The 23,528-nt window shown below is 51.1% G+C and overlaps 1 protein-coding gene across 1 annotated transcript in view; it reads left to right on the top strand.

The window, feature by feature from the left end:
* Nucleotides 1–23,528, top strand: part of PEPD (peptidase D) — a 118,098-nt gene that overhangs the window by 15,369 nt on the left and 79,201 nt on the right. The window contains exons 4-7 of the mRNA XM_035023497.1: nucleotides 1,902–1,965; nucleotides 7,768–7,815; nucleotides 9,203–9,264; nucleotides 18,626–18,670. Of these exons, the coding sequence (XP_034879388.1) occupies nucleotides 1,902–1,965; nucleotides 7,768–7,815; nucleotides 9,203–9,264; nucleotides 18,626–18,670 (219 nt within the window). The remainder of the gene's footprint in view (nucleotides 1–1,901; nucleotides 1,966–7,767; nucleotides 7,816–9,202; nucleotides 9,265–18,625; nucleotides 18,671–23,528) is intronic.

The following is a 23,528-nucleotide window of genomic DNA, read 5'->3' on the forward strand; positions in this document are numbered from 1 at the left end:
ATAATTAGCCGCCAAACACGAACAATAGGTAGTGTTCAAACTTAATTATCTCTGCCCTTTCGGAAAGAATGGCATGCAGAGTGCCAGAAAAGATGCTCATGGCTTTTCAGATTGTATCTGTCAAGTGATCATTCCTATTGGGAACCAGGCCTGTGGTAGTTGGGTGGTTTTGGGTGCTCTGGACTGTGTCCTTCGACCTCTTTGAGGAGGACAGGGGGCATGTTGGGGAGTTGGCACCCACCCTCACTTCCTCCCAGATAATCAGGGTGGTGGCAGCAGGCTCTCCTGTGGGCTGCCTGGCCCTGGCTGCTCCTTGGCTCCTGTGGCAAGTGGATGGCTTGTGGCTGGCAGGCGAGGGGTGGACAGGTGAGCACACAGCCCTGGGGCCGCCCACAGGACACGGCTACCTTGTGTTTGCCTCGCCTTTATCCCTCCTCCTCCCATCTCTTCTGGTTCCACATTGTGAAGACCTTGACCTCAGGTTGAGTACATGGAGACGTTCCCAGGTCTCAAGTATAGGTCAAGGCCAAGATTCCCCGGCAGGGCACGCAGGCATGCGTTCCCTGGGGTGATGGCTGAGATGCCCTCTGTAGGAAGCATCCCTTGAAAGCAGGTTCTTGGCATTTCCCAAATCTTCTGGGAGTTTGCTCTGGATGCCTGTCACAGCTGCAAGCGATGAAGTGACAGGGGCCAGAGGTGGGTTGGAGACCTGCTGAGGATGCAGGGCATCCGTCCTGGTGCTGGGACTGCAGCCGGTGCAGTGGAGGGTGGATGTGGTGAGGACACCGATGGCCCCACCTCACCCTTATGGCATGTGCTTTTGTGCATGGCTGAGCGTGTCACCACTTAGTCGCCAAGGGTCAGTGAGCTGTCCGTGGTAGACGGAGAACCGGGGCCTCCAGCCCCGGAGAGAAGTGGTGCAGGGCTCAGGGAGGGGAGTGGGTTTCTGTTTCCTGGCCAGTGACACCAGTCACTCAAAGGCACAGGGAGCTCGTTTTTGGAGATGGTCCTCTCCAAGTCTGGAAGTGTGCTCCCTCCCCTGGCCTCTCTGGGCCTCCCCAGGCACCCTGTCCTTGGCACCCTCACCCCGCTGTCATCTGCTCGCCCTTGAGAGTCCAGGAAGCACAGGCTGAAAACCATCTGCTGTATTCCCCTGAGGCCTCTTTCAGATCTAACACTTGGTGACTAGAATACCATGCGATCACAGGCAGGCTGGGGCCTATCCCCCCGTGCTGATGTGGTGCCCAGGCGTGGGATGGCGCAGGATGGCGTGTGTGCGTCATTAGACTTGGCTGGTGACACCCTCCCCTTGTGTGGCTAGTGCCCCACCTCGTGTGAGCTCTGTCACCAGCAGTGACATCAACTCAGCCACTGACCAGGAGGCTGGGGCGGGGGGTTGCTTGCCAGACTGCGACCATGACCCAGAGCCCTTTGGGGGGTGGCCCAACCTCCTCCTCCCTTTGTCTCTGTCTTTTCATGGCTGATTTTTCAGTGGTGATGAGTAAGCTTGAATGTTTCTCATCACAGTGAGTAATACTGATATTGACTTCTTTCAAATGTTAATTTTAAAACATTCCTCTAAAGAAGCTCTATGGGGGGGGGCTCCTGGGAGGCAGCTTATTTCATGCCCCAGAGGGAATGCTGGCTGGCCCCCCCCCCCCCCGTGGGCTCTCACTTGTGGGGGAAGGGGAGGTATGGTCTGTAGATGCTTGCTGCTGGTGGCCAGGGTCACGGGCTCCGAGGACGGCGGAGGTCAGCTGGGGGAGGTCTGGGGAGGCAGGTGCAGTTCAGCGTTCACTCTGTGGCCCGGGGCTTTACGGTCTGGGCTTGGGGGCGGGAAGGCAGCTTGTGCCGAGTGTGGCCAAACCCTCACCCTGGTGTTCCTTGTGCTTCTCTTTGAGGATCCACTCCAAGGAGTACTTCAAGGAGAAGTATGCCGTGGATGACGTCCAGTATATAGACGAGGTCAGTAGCAGCCAACTCTTCTCTGAGCCGTCGAGGGCCTCCCTCACCCCCTTCCTCTCAGGGCCGTAACCTGGCGGCCTGTGGTGGGATGTCACCACCTGGCCGCCAGCCACCGTGGCAGTGCCCTCATTTGGGGAGCGCCAGCAGGACGTGTACCTCAGACTTCCCTGAAGAGGCCCCCCCTTTGCCTGGCCCAGTGCCCCTGACTCAGTGGCTGGAGGCTTCTGGTACCTGGGTTATGGCTGCTGAGCTTCCCAGAAGGAGGACATCTTTGGGAGGTCTCATCTCAGTGTCCCCCCCGGGGCTCAGCCTGGGCCTCCACATATTGGGAGGTCCTCCCCATAGCCGCCGCTGGCTGCAGATGCCACTGCCAGAAAAGCCCCAGACTTTGAGAGCCCCGTGGGGTGGGGTGCAGTTGGAAGTTTCCTGGCTTTCATCTACTTCCCAGTGTGGATGCCCAACGGTGTCATGTGGCCTGGATAGGTGAATGACTGTCCTTCTGGGAGGCTCTGCATCTGTCCCGAATCCAGGCAGTCACAAGGCGCTGCCCCTGACTTCCACGGCTGATGGGACGGGGCTGGGGCAGAGGTGAGAGCGCAGCTATGCGCCCCCATGGTCTCCTTGGGGGACCAAGGCCCCCAACACTGCAGCCACTGCCAGGCCCACAGGGAGGCCTCTCTGCTCTGTCCCTGGGCGCTGTTACAACCCCCACACCGTGTGCAGGTCAGTGCTAGGTAGAACATAAGCACCAGGAGGCCTGCTGCTCAAGGTCTACCCCAGCCTGGCAGGGTCAGCTGGATGGGGCCCTCCCACGCCACATTTCCCCAGCCAAACCGAGATCGCATGTGGACGTACCTAAGAGCTGGGGATCAGTGTGGAAGCAGCTGCTGAGCCAGCCAGCTGGAGACCAAGCAGCTACCCCTTACCCTGGGTAGGACACAGGCTCTGTTGGGGAATGACGGCACTGGGTGGGAGGCAGGTTTGCAGGGATCCTGGCCAGACCCACAGCGCGGTGAAGAAGCAGTGTGTCTCAGCCCCGGAGCGGGGGCCTGGCACAGTCTGCTGGAGGACGCCTGGCCCCACGCAGGCCCACGTTAGTACCGTCCCCCACACAGACATGGTCCCGCTCCAGTTCTGCTGCCCTAGAATGCCCGCCCCCCCGCCCCCGTGGCCTACCCGAGCTCCGAGGCCTTTGCCAGCCCGCTGCATCCCCTGCTGACTGGTCCACACTGGCGCCCCTCCCACCCCGGCTCTTGGGACCTGCGGTGGACATGCTGGATACTGGCTGTGTTCTGCTCTCTAGTCTGCCTTTTGCTGCTTTATGTTTGTCTCTAAGGCCCAGTTCCTTCCCCCAGACATTACTGTCACATTCTGCCTGCCTGGTTCCAGGGGCGTGTGGGCGTCAGAGCTGGTTGAGACCCAGGGCTGAACTCAGCAGCCAGGACCCAGCTGCTGCAGAAGGTGACTAGCAGGGCGGTGCCTGGTCAGGAGGGCCTTGGGGAAGGAGTGCAGCTCGCATCGACGAGGCCGTGGGCGCCTGTGTCTGCGGCACCTGCTGCCCAGTTGCGTTGTAGAGAGAGGGGGCTTTTGATGGATCTTTCTTGTCCTGGGATTTCAATACCAAGTTACTGGGGGTGACTCATAGCATCTAAAGAGTCTGTTAATACACATGTGACCTGTTGTATTGATCTCTTTGGGTGCAGGATCTCAAATAGTCTGAACATTTATTTGCATGCCCTGATGAAGTCATTTGCCACTTACCTTGTATCTCTAAGTACTAGGGAGTGCGTACTAGGTACTAGGGAGCAGTGACCTGCTCTATCCTTAGTTCTTTTTTTTTTTTAAAGATTTTATTTATTTATTCATGAGAGACAGAGAGAGAGAGAGAGAGAAGCAGAGGGAGAAGCAGGCTCCCAAGGAGCAGGGAGCCCGATGCGGGACTCGATCCCGGGACTCCAGGATCACGACCTGAGCCGAAGGCAGTCGCTTAACCAACTGAGCCACCCAGGCGCCCTCTATCCTTAGTTCTGATTTTGTTCCTGACCCTCTCCTTTGGCACGTGTATCCCTCCTGCCTCCATAAACTGCATTTTAACATTATTGCCCTTGGGGACCTTGACCTTCCCATAAACTTGGAGGGGGCAGCCCAGGACTCAGCCCCACCGAGTCAGAGCATCTCTGTGCTACAGCCTGCCCAGCCACAGTCTGACATTGTTGCTTCTGTGTCTGGGGGAACCTCAGCTCCATTCATCCTGTGGCTTCTGGGGAGAAAGAGGAGAGCTGGCCTCCAGATACAGGGATGCAGGTCTGGAGCGTTGGGACAGGAAAGCCTGTCGTGCAGAATCACAGCCCCACAGAGCAGCCCACTCTCAGTCTGTATTTACGAAGCAGAATCTTAAATGAAGCCTTCAGAGGAGTTCAGAGGACAGGATCTTGGGTCCAAGAGCTGTCCGCTGTGTCCCGTCATCATCACTGTCATGGTTCATCAATTCTGTCCTGACTTACTGCTCTGATTCTTACTGGAGATGGGGGCTCGTTGTTGACAGCTGGTCAGGTGCTTCACTCTGGGGTGGGGTGGCACCTCTGAAGGGACAGCTGCTACGTGGGACTGCTGGTCCAGAGTTGCTGGAAACTCCCAATTGTGCAGGAGGAGCTGCAGATCCATGGTGTTTGTGAGCTTTCCTGATGCTTACATTTTAGAAACAAGTTCAGATTTTTAGACGCGTTGCCAGCCACCAAGTTGCACCCTTGTTTCAGACGGCCGTGAAAAACAGTTGCTTTTAAAGATTTATTTATTCACTTTGGAGAGAGAGAGCATGCATGCGTGCAAGGGGGAGAGAGTGTTAAGCAGACTCCACATGGAGCGTGGAGCCTGACATGGGGTTCAGTCTCATGACCCTGAGCCAAAACCAGGAGTCGGACACTTAACCGACTGCTCCAGCCAGGTGCCCCAAAACAGTTCACAAGCTTGGGTGCTCGCAGGGTGAAGCCCAGCTCCCTAGAGCAGGGCAGGCTTGGTTAAGGACTGCTCTGCCCCTTTCTCTGGCCCGTCACCCAGGCAGAGTAGCCAGCAGGCCTGGCTGGGGCCCTGAGCGTGAGGGTGCATGAGGGGTCTTCGGGCAGCCTCTGAGTGTCCCCAAGGGAGGGCCCCTCTGCACAAGGCTCTGATCAGTTCTGCCTGTGCCATCTCCCTCAACCTGCCAGTGAGGCCTGGCTGCCCAGGAAATTGATGCTGGCTGTGGATGAAGCACATCAGGGGCATTTAACAGCGCCGGTTTGGGAAGGCTGATGGGTCCCCCGCGGCCCGCACTCCGTGGAAATGAGGCCCGGGGTTGACAGAGGCGAGCCGTCCTGTGCGCTGGAGCTGCATTTGAGCTGGCGACACACAGGCGCAGCCCGCCTCCTTTATTTCTGAGGCGTGGGCCCGGGGTGTGCTGAGGAGAATGTAGTGCTAATGGGTCTCCATGTGGAAGGGCGGACGGAGCTGCCAGGCTGGGAGAGGTTTTACAACCGCAGAGGGAACCAGGGCCCACTCAGGCCGTCATGATCCACCAGAGACGCCGTCTTGCCAGGACTGGCAGACGCCCGGCCTGCTTGGTGTGTCGGCTCTCGGCCCATCTTCGCACCAGGCAGCACAGAGAGGCCTGCTTTCCCCATCATTCCTAACCAGCACGTCCCGAGCCATCGCCGAGAGAGAAACCACCAGACCGTGCATTTGTGATCTGGCTCCCCTCTGCCAAGGGCGGTGGCACGTGGCCGTCCCCGGGTGCCTGCTCGCTCTCCAGTCCTGCCACCGTCATTGACGGGGCTGTTCTGTGCTGATGAATGGAGACCCTTCCTGTCGACGTGACAGCACACCCAGGGGCCCGACATGCACAGCTCTTGTTCCTTTTAATGCGTCCCCCCTCCTCCAGGAGGGCCTGTGGGAGTGGCAGGGATTCAGCCGAGCTGTTGGTGTGTGCAGCCCAGAGGCGGGAGTAGGGGGTTCAGTTGTCCTCATGGCAGGAGTCAGAGAGGAGGGTCTGGGGAGGCGGAGCCTTGTGCGCCGTGGGGGGAGGGCGGCTGGCACACATCTGGAGGATCGTCTGGCCACCAGCATCAAAACCCTCAATGAAGCATATGGCTTTTCACCCAGGGGTGTCACTGGGTCACTCTCTCTCTCTTTTTTTTTTTAAGGAAATACATTTTTAAAGGAATTTATGGTAAGAAACTGGATTTGTATAGAAGAGTGTTCGTCAGGGCCTCTCTAACACTAGTTAATCGCTGGAAGTTATTTAAGTGTCCAGTAGAGGAATGAATGAATAAATGAACTGTGCTGTGTCCATTAAGAGAGCCATACAGCCGTATGTTCAACCCTGGCCTCTGCTCGTTTTTAACCATGAACCTGGACAAATGATTGAACCTGTCGGCTTTCTCATTTGTGAAATCTGGACACAAGTAGCTCCAACTTCCCAGGTGGTTAGATGAGATGATGTCTGGAGGGACCAGCACAGGCCATGATCAGGGGGCTCGTTGGGCGTTTCCCCTCCCCCGGCGGTAGAGATTGGTAAAAATCCCGTGGCTGGAGAATACTTCATCTCAGGAAACAGGTGAAGTGTGTAACTTCATATGATCAGATGTCATTACAGATCTCTGTTTTCATGTGCAGAGATAAAAAGTCTCTGGGGATGGGATTGTAGGTGTATTTTATCTTCTTACAGTTTTCAGTATATTCCAGGTTTTCTCTGGGAGCCTCTCAGTATTAAAAAACATGTACATACATATGTCAAAACTTATCAAAATGTGCACTTTAAATATGTGCATTGTAGAGCCTGTCAGTGATAGCTCAGGAAAGCTGTTAAAACAACAAACAACAAATCCTTCTCACGCCCATGTCAGGGTGTGAAAGAGTTTTGGGTGGGGGTGGGGGCTCAAATACGGCAGGGGCCTTGGTAACCAAGATGCAGGGTAGACTGAGGCGTGGGGGCCAGGAGAGGAAGAAAATGCTCCTACCAGGGTGCTTGGTGCTCTCGGGTACAAATGTCGTGGCTAATGCAGTGTGGTGGGCACTTTGCCAAGGGAATGGGGCAGGAGATGAGGGAGTGAATGAATCTGTCTGGGTAACAAAAGGCTTTACTATTGCTGAGGAGGGGAGGAGGCATTCTAGGCAGGGGTCAGAGCCTGAGCAGAGGCATGGAGAGATGAGGTTATGTGGCACATTAATTCATGGGGTTGGGATAGAAAGCAGCCAGCATGCAGGGACATGAGGCCTGAGTGGGTCAAGGTGGAGGAGGGATGGAGAGTGGGGATTTGGGGTGGGGGACAGAGGGTGGGATTGGGGGAAGCTTCCTCCACACAGTCTAGGAGATGAATGGGGGGCAGGGAGGGAGGTGTCTGCCCTGGGGACAGGAGGCTGTTGGGATCAGTGCCTAAGAGGTAGTTGGAACAGGTCTTTCCGGAGGGACTGGCAGATGGACAGAGGTGCTGGCCTGGCGAGGGGGGCTGTTGCGGGGTGGGCAGGTCTGGCAGCGTGGAGCCTGGGATGTGTGTGGGGCCCGGAGGCAGGGCGGCATGTGGGAAGGTGTGCCAGGTGTAGGTGTGAATCCCTGTCTGCCACTTGACAGCCACGTGGCTTTCAGAAGTCCTTTGGTGTCCACAAGCCTCGGTCTCCTCATCTGTAGGATGTGGACAACAGCATCACTGCCTGGTTTTAACCACTGGCTCCATAAATGCGAGCTGACATCGTTAAGTCATGGTGGTGTATCATCTCCATCAGATGTCTTTGCAATTGCTCTAAAGTGGATTTTTCTTTCTGACCTTTTAGATCGCCAGTGTCCTGACGTCACAGAACCCCTCTGTCCTCCTCACCTTGGTAAGTGGCTGGTGTCCAGGGATTGGGCACCACGGGGAAAGGTTTTAGGGAGCTGCCTACCCCTGCAGAGGATTTGGAAACTGGAGGAATGGTCATCGGTAACACGTAGTGACACCTCCTTCAAGATGGCTGAATACATCCGGGACCACGTCCTCCATCCTCCAGTGTCCCTGAGATGTGCCGGGTCCTGGCAGAAGACGCCACGCCTACTCCAAGGGTTAAAACCCAGCTGGAGAATGTATTTGTGTCAGGCCGAGCTCACAGAGTTTGTGGATGTAGAATATCAATGTGCTTCCACCCTGTGTCTCCTCCATTGTTAATAGAATTTTAAAGACACACCTGTGGTGCCTGTCTGCAAGGTTGTTGGGCTCTTTGGCATCAGATATAGAATTAGGTACACTGAATGACCTGCCACGGCCTGGGGGTGGGTCGGGGTGCCCGGTGGGCCCCTGGTGCCTTAAATAGGGCTGTGGGGGCCCTCTGGCAGCGAAATGGCTCAGAGAAGAACCAGCTTTCTTGCACTTTTTTGACCTTGGGGAGTTTCAAGTATGGAGAGTGTACAACTGTTCTTCCCTCCCAAAGTGACCCTTTTCTCTCGTTCATCGATTTTTTTTCAGAAATAGTTCTTCTTGGTTTTTTTTTTTTTTTTTAAAAGCACTTCACATGGTGTCTTTTTTCCGCTCTGCTGTTTTGATGGCCGAGCAGGAAGATTACGTGAGATGATTGTGGTCGGAGATGGCCCGGCGTGTTTTCTTTGGGGGGCATTATTCAACGTTGGCCTGCCGTTCTTAAAGAAGAAGGGCACTTCGGAACGCCTTGCCTCTCTGGGGATGGCACACTTTTCTCTGAGTCCTTTTTGTCTCCTCTCTTGTCTGAATTCCACTCTCCTCCCAGTCAGGGGAAGGACAGGGATGTACCACAGCTCCGTGGTGTCACTGAGAAGCGCCCATCATGCCGGAGTTGGGTCCTACCCACATCTCCGGGAGGGCTGGATGTGACAGTGCTTTTTTGGACCCTGTCAGTGGGGAGTGTGGGCACACTCCCCGTCTGTGCCTGCATAGCCTGAGCTGGTTTTAGCAAAGTGATCTGAGGGAGGAGGCTTTCATGCACCTGGGATGCTGTTTGTGCGGCCTTTCCTTTCCTCCAGGTTCAGGCTGCGGCAGAGAATGGACAGCTTGCCTTTGAGCAGGGGTGGGAGGGCAGGCTTGGCTGGGAGTTACCTGAACGGCAGGAAGGGATATGTTTGCTGGGCAGGGTGGGGGCTCCAGGTTCTTCCCCAGTCCTGAGGCTGGATAGAGGAGGCGGGCGCTCCCCTGCAGGTGGTGGGGACCCCGTAGGGCGGCCCCGTGTGCCTGCCCCGCCCTTCATGCTCCCTCTGTCTCTACAGCGTGGCGTCAACACGGACAGCGGCAGTATCTGCAGGGAGGCCTCCTTCGAGGGCATCAGCAAGTGAGTCCTGGGGCCCCTGGAATGGTCTCCCTCCTCCCCCGCTCACCTCTTCACCCGCAGGCCTTGCCCTGTCTGCAAGCTAGACACAAAATACACGAACAGGAGGATGCTAGGAAGGAGTCGGATTGGGTATTTTGAGGAAATGTTTAGAAAAATGATTTGCCTAAGATCACTTCAACTTCTGCTTCTCTGTTGAGCTCCATAATGCAAGTGCAGACCTGCCCGGGCTTGGGAGCACGGACAGGCGGGGGCCTACTCTCCTTCTAGAGACCTGCTCTCAGCTCTGTGGTCCTTGCTCTTCTCAGCCCCTCTCCTCAGTCCTGGCACTGACTTCTCCCAGCCTGAGTCTGCTGTTGCCCCAGTCTCAAGAGAGCGAACCCCTTACCTGCCCTCACTCCCCCCGTTTAGCTCCAGGCCCATCCTCCAAACCCTGCTCCCCCTCCTGGGCCTCTCCAGGTAGGAAGGCAGATGTGGGGCCGAGGTAAGGCACCTTGCCCTCCTTGCCCCCCTCATACCGAGGCCCCTGGAGAGAGCTTCCTGCAAGCTGGGCTGTGTCCCTGGGCCGGCTGGGGACTGGCCCTGCAGCGGGGTGGGTGGGGGGTGGTTCGTCTGGGGCTCCAGGCTGTGGCAGAGGAACCCTTGAGGGGGGCACCTGCTCCCTCAGGCTGCTGAGTGTGGCTGGCCCCCCAGCCTTGCTCCTGGGCCTCCCATCCCCAGCTCCCCCACTACCGCACTTACTCTGCGCCACTGCGTCCTGTCGTCCTTTGGTGGACTGAGGCAGTGACAGAGGATGTGCCTAATAATTATGTATGAGCCTGAGCCACAGGGAGTTTGTGCGTCTGTGTGAGGTAGGGGTGATTAGGAAGGATTATGAGCTCATAAATATGTATCGCTCCCCCAATGATAAGAGCGATGGGATGGGGGCGAGTATCAGGTTTGCTTCTCATTGCTCAAACCCCTGCATCCTCTTGGGAATTTCCCTGGAGTAGCCATGTGCTCGCTCTTTGAAATGCTGGCCGTGGAGCTGCCATGTCCCTCCAGGCCCTGGAGCCGAGCGGAAGGCGTGGGCCCAGCCCGCTGTGGCCTGTCCTGGGCCCAGCCTCCCCTGGTCCCCCAGCCCTGCCGAAGTGCTGCTGCCTGGCTCACCTGCCTCAACCAGCACCAACATCTGTGTTCCCATGGGCTGGCCCCTCCAGCCTCCGCTAGGTCTCTGCCTCGTGGGGAGGGCCCTGAGTGAGAGGAGGGAGCCCTCGTGGCCACCTCACTTAACAGAGCTTGCCCTCTGAGCCTCAGCTCCCGCACGCATAATGGTGTTGCTGGGGCTTGCATGGGGGCGAAATGGGATCCTGCTCTGCCCCGGAGCCTGGCATGGAGCTGGTGCTCTGGAAACAGGTGTTCACTTGTTCACAAGCACATCCCCATTAAGCCCTGTTGCCCCCCTGAGCCTTGGTCTCCCCGTCTCTGTGCAGTGGGCCAGGTGGACTTTGGGATCACTGATTATAAGATTCCCGATGCCAGTGCGTTGCGGGTTCTTTGCCTGCCCCCTCCAGAGGTTTTTGGTGCCGAGAATGCCTCCCCAGCACCCCAGGAACAGGTCTGGTGGGTGGTGTGGCAGGTATGGGAGGGAGCTCCGGATGTGACCCCTGAGAGCAGAGCTCAGCTGGCCGCTCCCCAGGTTTTCCCAGAGACGAGGCGTGGGCAGATTCCAGGGCCATCACAGTCAGTGGGCCGTGGCAGCTGAGGCCTCTTCCCTAGGAGGAATCCTGCTGTGAACAGGACCTCAGCCTCTGTGCCCTGTTGGTCTGTGGGACCCATCAGCCCCTGCCAAGAGCCCAGAGGAGCCTGTGCTCTGCCAAACCCCCTCCCTGCCCAGTCGGCATTTGGAAGCTTTTTTGGAGAGCCAGGGACTGCCTTAACTTTGCTGGTTCTCCCCAGGCCCTGGCCGGGCCCTCTCCGATCTGTAGTCCAGTCCAGATGGGGCTGACTTGGGGTACTCCCCAGCCGCTCGTTGCTGTACTGAGAGCCTGTCCCCCGCAGGCCGGAGGAGCTGGGGGATTGTTTTCATACCCATGTGTCTTGGCCGATGCACCGATGCACCGCTGGTGAGAGCCCTCCCACATGTGTCTCTGCTTCAGAGTTCCCTGGCCTGCCTGTGGTCCTCCCTCCCTTCCCTCTGGGGCATCCTTTGAGTAGCTCAGCCCTCAGGGGTTGCTCTGTTGGGTAGGAGCCTGCGGTGGGTGCCCCTACCCTGCATGCCACGGGTATGACTTTGGGCCCCGGTCTCTGCCTCCAGCTGCCCGCTGGAAAGTCCTGTCTGTATTCCTGGGCTCTGGGTGCCGCTCGGTCCCCTGCCTCCCACTCACCCTGGCTGCCAGCACCTTGACTTGGTTCCCTCGTTCCTTCTGCCACTGTCCTTGAGGGCTGCTGCAGCTCAGCTACATTCACCTGCCTGCCGCGTCTCCAGCTGCTGGCTGTGGATAATAATAGCCTGTTTCCTAAGCAAGATGAGTCTTGCTGTTGTCCCACTTCCCATCGGTGTCTGTCACCGGTTGCTTCTTACTGCCCTAGTAAAGCATCTTATTCCTGGAAATTTGGTTTTTGACCCTTTTGGACTTCTCTGAAACACCCCACATCTTGGATTTTTGATTGACCTGCTGTGGCAGAAGTTCGGGTTTGGCCTCTAGGTTTCTGCTGTGGGCCATCCCAGGCCACCTTTGTCCCTTGGCCTGGGGGGAGAAAGCTTATCGTAGAACAGTGGCCTCACCTGTCCACCCAGTTAAGAGCCTCTTCACCTCAGTTCCGGCTAGCCCCAGCCAGAGAACAGCTGGGTGGACAGGTGAGGGTAGGGGTGTGGTATGGAGGGCGTGGGGCTTCTCCCTGTGGGCTCCCTCCCGCGGCTGCCTGGAGCAATTGGTTCCTGTAGCCTGGGAGCAAAGGGCAGACATGATAAATCTTTGCTAGCATCTGAGGAGGTAGACTTCAGAGCAGATTTTCCTGAGAGAGGGAGAGAGAGGGGGAGGCTGACCCTGGAGGAGAAGATCTTCAGGGGCCAGGTGGCTCATGGGGGTGCCTGCCTGCCAGGAGACAGTTCCCTCCAGAGCAGGCAGACTGCCTGGGAGCCCTGGGCCAGGGCAATGAGTTGCGGAGGGCTCAGTTTCATGTCATTGTCTGAGAGAGAAATACGGTCGATATTTTACATCAGCTGGTTGTTCAGGATAAGCATATTTCTTATCTTTTGGCATTTACTTAAATTGCCTTGCATATTTGAAGACAATTGGTTATAAATTAATTCCATTTAAATAAGCAGTTAAATATGAAATTGCTGAATTTGGGGGGTTGCTAATGTAGGGATATAAATATTCAAAGATGTGAATTTTAATTTTTTTTTTTAAGATTTTATTTATTTATTTATTTGACAGAGAGAGAGAGAGACAGTGAGAGAGGAAACACAAGCAGGGGGAGTGGGAAAGGGAGAAGAAGGCTTTCCCACCGAGCAGGGAGCCTGATGCCGGGCTCGATTCCAGGACCCTGGGATCATGATCTGAGCCAAAGGCAGATGCTTAACAACTGAGCCACCCAGGCGCCCCAAAGATGTGAATTTTTAAACCCAGGAAATAGAGGGACTTTGTTAAAACCTGATGATCACAACGAAATGCCGGTCTGTGGGGGGGGACTTGGCTTTGTGGTTACTGTTAACTTGCGTATCAGGTTACTCTTCGTTAACTTGAGCTTCTCATTATGGTCCATGGAATCTCCATGAGGAGACAGGAACCCACTCCAGCCCCTAGCAGGGGAGGGCAGTGGGGGGCCCTTGCAGGGCATGTTCTCCAGTGGGTCTCACCTCCTTCCTGGAGTTAGAAACTGCAGGGAGAAGGCCAGGAGCTGGGGCAGGGGAGTTTGGACCCATCCTGCTCACCCTTTGTCACCCATCCCTCAGGCTGAGCCCACCAGGGAATTACCCTATGCTTCCAGGACACTTGCTCCCCACCCTCTTAGGCACTGGTGGATTTATTGTTGTTTTTACCCAACTGATACATGCTTATCATAGAAAATGCTAACTAGGATAGAGGCAATGGGGGTGAATGTCTTTTGGACTCTTCTGTGTGTGTCTTGAGTGTTTCTCTGTCTGAGTATTTTTGTATCTGAGTGCCCTTTTGCGTGAATCTATGGGTTTCTGTATGCGTGTATATTTAGGGGTCGATCTTTGTGTATTAGTCTAAGCATATGCCTGTCTGGGTTTGTCTCCGGGTGTGTGTGCGTGTGCGTGTGTGTGTGTGTTGCATATATATCTGTGTGTGTCTGCCTGCACCTCTTCCTAAGTGCGTGCCTGCTTGGGTGTGTGTTCATCATATCTGTTGTGTTTGCATCTGTGTTTGTGTGCTGGGTCACTTTGCTGCTCATGTGTCTGTAGGAGCATATGTGTATGTGTACGTACATTTTGTAAAGTGAAATTTTACTGCTGTGTTTTCCTGCTGAGTAGATAGGCCATTGCTTTTCCAAACGTCAAAGTGACATTTGGGGAAATGGGAGGCAGAGTCTGTGTTGTCGTCTTGATTTATGTCATCTGCTGCTCTGTTCTTGACTCTGAACCAGGTTGGCTGCCTGTGGTCTCTTTGATATTTCACAAGTAGGGCTTTGATTCTGCAACATTTCGGGTGACTTTGAGTTGGTCTTATTTGTGTAGTTAGGAGTCCCAAAAGCTTTGGAGATTTGGAATCCTCCTAGCCTGTTAATGCCCCCTTCCCACTTCTCTCCTCTGTCCTTCCTTCTTCAGTGGGCTCAACCAGCAGTGGGGGTGCCAGCTGCATAACCGCGGCATTAGATAGGTGTTTTCAAACATCAGTAATGGGGCCATGGAGAGTCCCTGCTTGGTCATAAGCCAGCATGCCCTGCAGGGCTCAGAATCCAGAGGGTTGAAGGCTTGCCCCAGCTTCTCTGCTGAGGCCTGTATTTTGTGCTGGGCCATGCCATCCTTCCCCAGCTCTCTCACTGCCAGCTTGAGCTCTGGGTCACACATGATGTGCCCTGACCTGATCTTTTTATGTCTCCTGGGGTCCCTTTTCCAATTATGTTTATCTTATCAAAGAACAACTTTTGGCTTTATAGATTTTTCTTTATTTTGTGTTTGCCTTTTAGTTCATTGATTTCTGTGCTTTTTAATTTCCTTTTACTTTCTTTAGGTTTGTTCTTTTTCTAGCTTCTTGAGAGAGAAGAAAGGGACATGTTTGGGGATAGGAGCTTAGATCATGGTTTTCTTTTCTTTCTTTTAAAAAAGATTTTATTTATTCATTTGAGAGAGAGAGAGATGGAGCACAAGCAGGAGAGGCAGAAGGAGAGAGAGAAGCAGACTCTCTGCTGAGCTGGGAGCCCGACGTGGGGCTCGATTCCAGACCCTGAGATCATGACCTGAGCTGAAGGCAGATGCTTAACTATCTGAGCCACCCAGTGGCCCCATAGATCATTGTTTTCAGTGTTCTTTTCCACTAAATACCTTTTCCTCTGGGCATTGTTTACCTGCATTTCACCAGTTCTGCTATTTCATGCTTTTATTTTCTAATTTTGTTATTTCCTTTTTGAACAGCAAGTCCTTAGAAGTCTGTTGCTTAATTTCCAAACAAATTGGGATTTTATAGTTTTCCTTCTGTTACTGATTTCTAGTTTAATTCTACTGTAATCATTGAGCATTTTCTATATCTCAGTGCTTTGAAAATTGTTGAAACTTCCAGTATATGACTATGATAAATGTTTCTTGTGTGCAGTTTTGAACAGAAGTGGAGAGGAAGGGCCTTGTTCCTCATCTTAGGGGAAAGCTTTTCATCTTTGACCATTAACTATGATGTAGGCTGTGTGTTTTTTGTAGATACCTTTATCAGGTTGGGGAAGTTCCCTTCTCTTACTAGTTCATTGAGTGTTTTTATCATGAAAGGTTATTGGATTTTGTAAGATCCTTTTTCTACATCTGTGTGGTTTTCTAAATTCTGTTAATATGGTGTATTATATTTTTGTCTGTTGAAGTAACCACATTCCTGAGATAAATATGATTTGGTCATGGTGTATGTCCTTTTGATATGTTGGTGGATTTTGTTTGTTAGTGTTTTGTTGAAGATTTTTTTGTGCCAGTGTTCAGGAGAGATTTCCAGCTATAGTTTCTTACGATGTCTTGGTTTTGGTATCAGGGTAATTCTAAGCTTGTAGAATGAGTTGAAAAGTGTTCCTTCCTCTTCTAGTTTTAGTAAGAGTTAATGAAGGATTGGTGTTAATTAGTTTTTAAACATTTGGTATTCATGATGAAGGCATTTGATCCAGGGCTTTTCTTTGTGAGGAGGTTTTGATTACTAATTCAGTCTCTACTTGTCATAGGTCTATTTGGATTTTTTTTTTCTTGTATCAGTTTTGGTAGTTTGTGTCTTTAGGGATTTGTCTTTTTCTTTTTTTTTTTTTTTTAAGATTTTATTAGAGAGAGAGAGCACAAGCGGGGGGGGGGGGGGGGGGAAGAGGGAGAAGCAGGCTCCCCGCTAAGCAGGGAGCCAGACATGGAGCTCTATCCCAGGACCCTGGGATCATGACCTGAGCTGAAGGTAGAAGCTTAACTGACTGAGACACTCAGGCATCCTGGAATTTGTCTTTTTCATCTCAGTTATCCAGTTATCGCCATATAGTTGTTCATTATTTTCTCTTATAATCCTTTTAATTTTTGTTAAATCATTAATAATGTCCCCTTTTTAATCTCTGGTCAGTAACTTGAGCCTTCTCTTTGTTTCTTGGTCAGGCTAAAGCTGTTAGTTTTGTTGATGTTTTCAAGGAACCAATTTTTATCCCATTGATTTTTCTCTACTGTTTTGCTTTCTCTTTTTTGCTTATTTCTGCTCAAATTTTTATTATTCTGTTCCTTCTGCTTGCTTTGGGTTTAGTTTCGTCTTCTTTTTCCAGTTTCTTTTTAAAAGATTTTGATTTATATTTGTGAGAGAGAGAGAGTGCATGCATGTGTTGGGGGAGAGAGGCAGAGGGAGAGAGAGAGAAAGAGAATCCCAAGCAGGCTCCATGCTCAGTGCGGAGCCTGGCGTGGGGCTTGATCTCAAGACCGTAAGATCATGACCTGAGCCGAAATCAAGAATCTGATGTTCAACCAACTGAGCCACCCAGGTGCTCCTTCTTTCTCTAGTTTCTTAAGTTAGAAGAGTAGGTCATTGGTTTGAGATAACTTTCTTCCTTTTTAACATCGGTATTTTTGGCTGTTAACTTTTTTGTAAGCGCTGCTTTAGCAGCATTCTTTAGGTTTTGGTATGTTGTGCTTTTGTTTCCATTCGTCTCAGTATTTTCAGTTTCCCTTCTGATTTCTTCATTGACCTATTGGTTATTTAAGAGTATAAAATTTAATTTCTACAGATTAGTGAATTTTTCTTCTGTTACTGATTTCTAATTTCATTCCAACGTGCTTGGAGGACACACTCAATATGATTTCAGTCCTTGTAAGTTTATTGGGAGTTGTTTTATGGTTTAACATATGATCTATTCTGGAGAATGTTCCATGTGCACTTGAGAAAATGGGTATTCTACTGTAGGGTGAAGTAGTCTAGAGATGTCTGTTAGGTGTAGTTGGTTGATAGTGTTGCTCAAGTCTCCTATTTCCTTGTCAATCTTCCATTAGTTGTTCTATCCATTACTGCAAGCGGAGTATTGAAGTTTCCAGATATTGTTGAGTTATTTATTTCCCCTTCAATTCTGTCAGTTTTTGATTCATATATCTTGGGGCTGTGTTGTTAGGTGCGTATGTGTTTATAATTATTATGTCTTCTTCATGAATTTATCTTTTAATTTGTATAAAATGTCTATCTTTAGTAAATTTTTTTGTCTTAACCCTTATTTTGTCTGATATTAACAGAGCTGTTCCAGCTCCCTTTTGGTTTCTCTTTGCATTATACATCTTTTCTCATCCTTTCATTCTCAACCTATTTGTGTTTTTGACTCTAAAGTGTGTCTTTTTAAAACATTTACTTGTATCATGTTTCTTTTAATTCCTTCTGCCAGTCCCTGCCTTTTAATTGGAGAATCAAATCTATTTACATCTAAAGTAATTGCTGATAAGGAATGAATTTCTTCTGCCATTTTGTCACTAGTTTCTATATGTCATATGTCATTTTTGTTCCTCAGCTTCTCCATTACTACTTTCTTTTGTATTTAATTGATTTTTTTGTGATACATTGTTTTTATTCCTTTCTCATCTCCTTTTCTGTATGTTTAAATTATTTTCGTCGTTATTACCTGGGGGATTGCAAGTGACCTCTTAAACTTGTGACAGTCTAGTTTTCGTTAATGTCAACTTAATTTCAGTAGCATACAACAACTCTGTATAGCTCCCTGTTGTCCCCTCCTTTGTGCTGTTGTTGCATACAGATTGCATCTTCACATGTTCCATTAGTCAACACAGATTTACAATTACTGCTTTATGCAGTTGTCTTTTAAGTCAGAGAGGTGAAAAAAGGAGTTAGAAAAAAAAGCACATTTACTCTGTCGCTTTACTTGCTTATGTAATTTATTTTATCAATGCCTTGTTTTTCTTCATGGGGATTCCAGTTACTCTAGTGTTGTTCACTACAGTCTGAAAGATTTCCTTTAGGATTTCTGGTAGGAAAGTCTTCTAGCAATAAATTCTCTATTTTTGTCTATCTGGGACTGTTTTAATTTTCCTTTCATTTTTGAATCATAGCTTTGCTGGATATAGAATCTTGGTTGATGCATTTTTTTTTTCTTTCATCCTACTGCCTTTTGGCCTTTATGGTTTTTGATGAGAAATCAGCCATTGATCTTACTGAGAATTCCTTGTATGTCATGCATTTTTTTTCCTCTTACTGCTTTCAGGATTTTCTCTTTGTCTTTTGACAGTTAGATTATATGTCTGAATGTGGGTCTCTTGGGATTTATCCTTTTTGGAGTTTATTGGGCTTTGTGGATGTGTAGATTCATGTTTTTCATTAAATTGGTGAAGTTTGGGGCCTTTTTTTTTTCTTTTCAAAAATTCTTCTCCTTTATCTTTCTCCTTTTCTTCTGGGACTCCTATTGTGTGTATGTTGGTATACTTGACAGAGGAGGCTGTGGCCTTTAGGTCTGCCTAGTGAGAGTGGAGGATGGTGTTTTGCAGCCGAGCAGCTTTTTCTCTGACGGCACCTAGAGCACTTGGCCTGGCTGCAAGTCTGCTGCAGGAAGTGAGCAGCAGGCCTTCTATGGGCCCAGGGGTCATGAAGTTAAAGCTTGGGGCCCTCTCTGGGTCATGCCCTCTCTTGGTATGCCTTAAAAGAGGTATTTCTTGTGGGGAGATGATAGACCATTGAACTAATAGGCTTGATTTGTTTTTCCTCTACAGGTTTAATGTCAATAACACCATTCTTCATCCGGAAATTGTGGAGTGGTGAGTATTTTTTATGGCTACTTTGGCTATTTGTTGTGCTCTGCTCAGGAAGCTGAGACACCCTGCCCCATCTCAGAGAGCCCCTCAGAAAAGATGGTCCCCAGAACAACTCTCTTCGCTGTTTTGTGTGTGTGTGTGTGTGTCAGTTGGTCTGACGTTCCAAAAGGGCTTGAGTCACTTGAAGATTAGTTAAATTTTTCTTATCTTTTATTTAGGATACTTTTAAAAACTCCTGCCATGAATGAGCCACGCTCCTATAGCTCAGAGTAGATAATGAAAAGAGTGAAAATAAACATCATACATAATCCTATTACCAGAAAGGTAAACATGTTTTCCTCGTGTTGCTTCTGTGTCCTGACAACTTGGCATCCTGTTGTACGTGTTCTTATGTTGCCTCCGTTCCTTCCTTGCTGATACTGGCAGCCTGTACGTACCTGCAGCATAACTGGGTTCTGTTAGGTCACAGCAGGGCAAACCTTCTCAGGTTGGGGATCATCACCTCTGCGGGCCCTGGAAGTGGCCCTCCCACTCAAGCAGGCATTTTGGCCTCAGACTGGAGACTCAGCTGTAGGGCAAGAGAGATAGCAAGTTGCCAGTAAGGAGGCTGCTGCAGGATCCAGATGGCAGTAGAAGGGTAGTGTGACAGAGTTGAGAGTAGAGTGGTGGTCAAGGGGAACACCCCTGGGAGGAGCTGACTGTGACCTGGGTGAAGGCTGGAGTTGAAGGTGACTCCAATTTTTTGTCCTGAACAGCTGGGTAGTGGGATGGCTGGGAAGAGCAGGTGCTGTGGCCAATCAGGGACTTGTTTGGGCCGTGTTGAGTCTGAAGCAGGTTCCAGTGGGAGCGAGGCTAGGCCAGAGGTGGAAATCCAAGCGCTGTCACAGGCATTGGTACTGACTGTGGGAGCGCTGGAGGGTGGGCCAGCCAGCCCAGCTTTCTTGGCAGCCACACTCGCTCTGAGGATGGGGCCTGTGTCCTTTCAGCACATAGCCGCCTTTTCTTGTTTTTGTAAAGTAACAGATGCCTGGCCCATCTGTAGCTTCCAGTTGACAGAAGAATAAATCCTGGATACTCAGGAATGGGCCCGCACCCACTTACGCCCCACGTGTGACACTCCCTCATGGCGGCTTACGGTTCGGGTGCTTTGGAGACCGTGCTGGCTTGTACGCTCCAGCATCTCCTGAGGAACAAGTCATTAGTTGGTTACTTTGGAACAGGCATGCTTTAATTCTAGTGACATTTCCAAGGTTCTGAGATGGATTCCGCATTCATAAGAATACTAACCAACTTTATCAAAGCTGGCAGAAAGGACTTATTTGATATTTGATGGCAGTAGAACTATTTTAGAAATGTCACATTGTCCTTACTGCCTCAAGGGTGTGTTTTAATAGCGTGGGTTCTGGCTTCTGTAGTGACTGCAGTCATTCTCCAGTGAGATCCATGGTGGTCACGGTCACTGCCCTCTTGGAGGAAGTGAAGGAAGGATTCTGGGTGGAATGGCAGGCTGGTCCCTCATTTCCGGGAGAGTGGGTTTTCTATGACATTAAATTATGATTGACATAATTTACAATTTATGATTGACACATCTTTGGGTGCCTGTGTCCTGAATGCTTTCATTACCCCCCTCCGTCTAGGCCCCAGGGAGGGGGGCTGCCTGTGGTGACAGAAGAGCCCTCCACTCAGGCACATCCAAACTCTAACCCCAACCTGTCCCCTCGGCAAGTCGCTTAAGTGTTCTGAGCCTCAGTTTCGTCTGCCAGTGGCAATGCAGTAATACCTAACTTGCGAAGATTCGCCAAGTGTCTTAGACCATTTGGGCTGCCATAACAATTACCATGGTGGATGGCTCATAAACAACAGAAATGTGTTTCTCACAGTTCTAGAACCTGGGAAATCCAAGACTGAGGTGCTGGCAGACTCGGTGTGTGGTGAGAACCCACTTCCTGATCCCTAGGTGGCCGTGTTCCCACAGTGTCCTCATAGGACAGAAGAGGCGGGGAACTCTCTGGGGTCTCTTTTATAAGGGCACCAATCCCATTCATGAGAGTTCTGCCTGCATGACCTGTTTGCCTCCCAAGTCCCCACCTCTGAATACCAACACAGTGGAGGTTAGGTTTCAGCGTATCAGTGTTGGAGGGAGACCCATATTCATTCAGCCTATAGCACTGAGCCTTGGTTTCCTCATGTGCAAAGCAGAAGTGCTCTCCCTTGATGTGCAGCCCGTGTCTGCCTGGCCCACGTCAAGTCTCAAGCACACTTAGCTCACTGCTGAGCGAAACCGCCATTTTCTTCATGGCTCCGATTTCTTTGAGAGGACTTATTGATTGAGCCTCCTGAGGATATGTAATTCCAAGTAGCTCTTTCCTTTCTGTCCCTCCTGTTCTGGGATTTTATCCTTTGTAGCACCAGGTCATGAGGTGTGGAAGGAATGGACATGGGGGGTCCTGTGGCCTTGAGTTCCTGCCTGCCGGCTCCCACAGAAGTCAAGTGCTAACTCAGCTTAATACAATGTCTATTGCCTTTTTTTAAAAAAATTGATTTATTTGAGAGAGAGAGAGAGAGAGTGTGTGTGGGGGGGGGAGGGGCAGAGGGAGAGGGAGAGAGAATTCCAAGCAGACTCCCCACTGAGTGCAGAGCCCAATGGGGGGCTCAATCTCATGACCCTGAGATCATGACCTGAGCCGAAATCAAGAGTCGGACGCTTAACCGACTGAGCCACCCAGGCACCCTGTCTGTTGCCTTTTGAGACTTCTTGTATACACGGCGCTGTGCTAAGCACTTGACATTTGTTCCCTTATTCAAAGAGGTATTTTGTTTATGCTCTAAGCTAGGTGCTCTGATTATCCCCATTCTACAGATGAGGAAGCTGAGGCACAGGGAGGGGATTTGCCTGAGAAAAAGCCAGGAGCTGAACCCAGGCAGGTGGTCCCAGGATCTTGTGCTGCCCCTTGTGTATCTGAGGGGCACCCTGGAGGGGATGGGGGTGGGGGTTTGCCTGACTTTCAGCTGTGCTCTTGGTCCTCTCTTGGCCACGGGACACGCAGGGGTGCTCAGAGGGCCTGGCATGGCTCTGTGTGAGGCCAGGGTGTAGTGACGGTGGGGGCCAGGGGCTGTGCAGCTGAGCTTCCTCTCGCTCCACACCCCCTGCTACTCATGTACCCCAGCTCCCCGTTAGCCGCTGGGCTGGGGGTCTGGGATTCCTCCCAGGGCCTGTCTGATAGAGGCAAGGAGCAGCCTCTCCCAGCACAGAGGACGCTTCCTTCCTCGTTTTTGTGGATGTTGTTCATTTCCTCTCTGTGACTGCTTTTATTGTTTCTCATTCGCTCAAGCAGTGCCTTTGTGATTTCCTGTAAATTCCTCTATAATCATACTCTTCCCCAGAAACATGAGATCATAACTGATAATTTCTCATGCTGGGTATTGCAGTTCAAACGTGGAGGTCAAAAGTTGAAACTTAAGAGCAGGCATCTCACTTCCATAATTTAGGCTGTGGTTCCATTCTTCTCTTCTGCAGATGATTAAATTGATCTGATGTTAGGTTAGGAAATAGAGGGAGATACTTTTGTACCGTCTTAATAGCTCCGTGCCTGGGATTCTGGTTAAGTACCTCTGGAAGCGTCACAGCAGAACAAGCATGTCAGCAGTTGCCGTGTGCCTTCTTGGGTTTTAAGTGAGACCGTGTTAAATTGAGTCACACACCGATTTTAGAACTGTTAATTACACAGAGCGAAGGTGTCCTGTGTGTGTTAACAGGCAGGGGAGTAATATATCTGTTTCTCCTTCCCTGCCTTTTCTGTGCTCGGGAGATGGCGAGGTGTGGATGGTTCAGGGGCAGAAGCACGGCAGGATCCTGTGTCCTGGGTAACGTGTCCTGAATTAGAAGATACGTAGATGATGACCTAGATTCTTGGACTGTGTGAAAAGTATTTCAGTTGGGTTGCTGTCTTTGTCTCCTGAGGAAGAGGCATTTAACCCTACGTTAGCAAGAAAGCCGAGTGGACAGTGGGGACCCTAGGGCAGAGTGAGGCCTTGAATGACCATGTACCAGAAGGCAGGAGGTGGGGTGTGGGCGCCATCAGGCAGAGAGGAAGGCACGGCTGCGCCCCGGGCCGACACACTGAGGTGGACCCTCCCGTCCCTCCCCTGTGTGCAGCCGTGTCTGCCTGGCCCATGTCAAGTCTCAAGCACACTTAGCTCACTGCTGAGCGAGACCACCATTTTCTTCGTGGCTCCGATTTCTTTGAGAGGACTTATTGATTGAGCCTCCTGAGGATATGTAATTCCAAGTAGCTCTTTCCTTTCTGTCCCTCCTGTTGTTTTGGGATTTCATCCTTTGTAGCACCAGGTCATGGGGTGTGGAAGGAATGGACATGGGGGGTCCTGTGGCCTTGAGTTCCTGCCCGCCGGCTCCCACAGAACCATCCCCTCTGTACATTTATCTCCAGGAGAGATGGAATTCCTGTCCCTTCAAATGGGTTTTGTTCACCACGGTGGCACTTTGTTTTTTGTTTTTTTTTTTTTAAAGGTTTTACTCATTTATTTGACAGAGAGAGAGAGAGAGAACAAGTAGGCAGAGAGGCAGGCAGAGGGAGAGGGAGAAGCAGACTCCCCGCTGAGCAGGGAGCCCGATGCGGGGCTCGATCCCGGAACCCCAGGATCATGACCTGAGCCGAAGGCAGCGGCTTAACTGACTGAGCCACCCAGGCGCTCCTCGGTGGCATTTTGATGCTTAGAGATTGATTTTGGATATACTTCATCTTGTCTTGCTACTGTTTTATTTTTTCTTTCTTTCTTTCTTCCTTCCTTTCCTTTCCTTTCCTTTCCTTTCCTTTCCTTTCCTTTCCTTTCCTTTCCTTTC

Source organism: Mirounga leonina, unplaced genomic scaffold, assembly GCF_011800145.1.
Source record: "Mirounga leonina isolate KUSES-001 unplaced genomic scaffold, KU_Mleo_1.0 Mir_177, whole genome shotgun sequence".
Lineage (NCBI taxonomy): Eukaryota > Metazoa > Chordata > Mammalia > Carnivora > Phocidae > Mirounga > Mirounga leonina.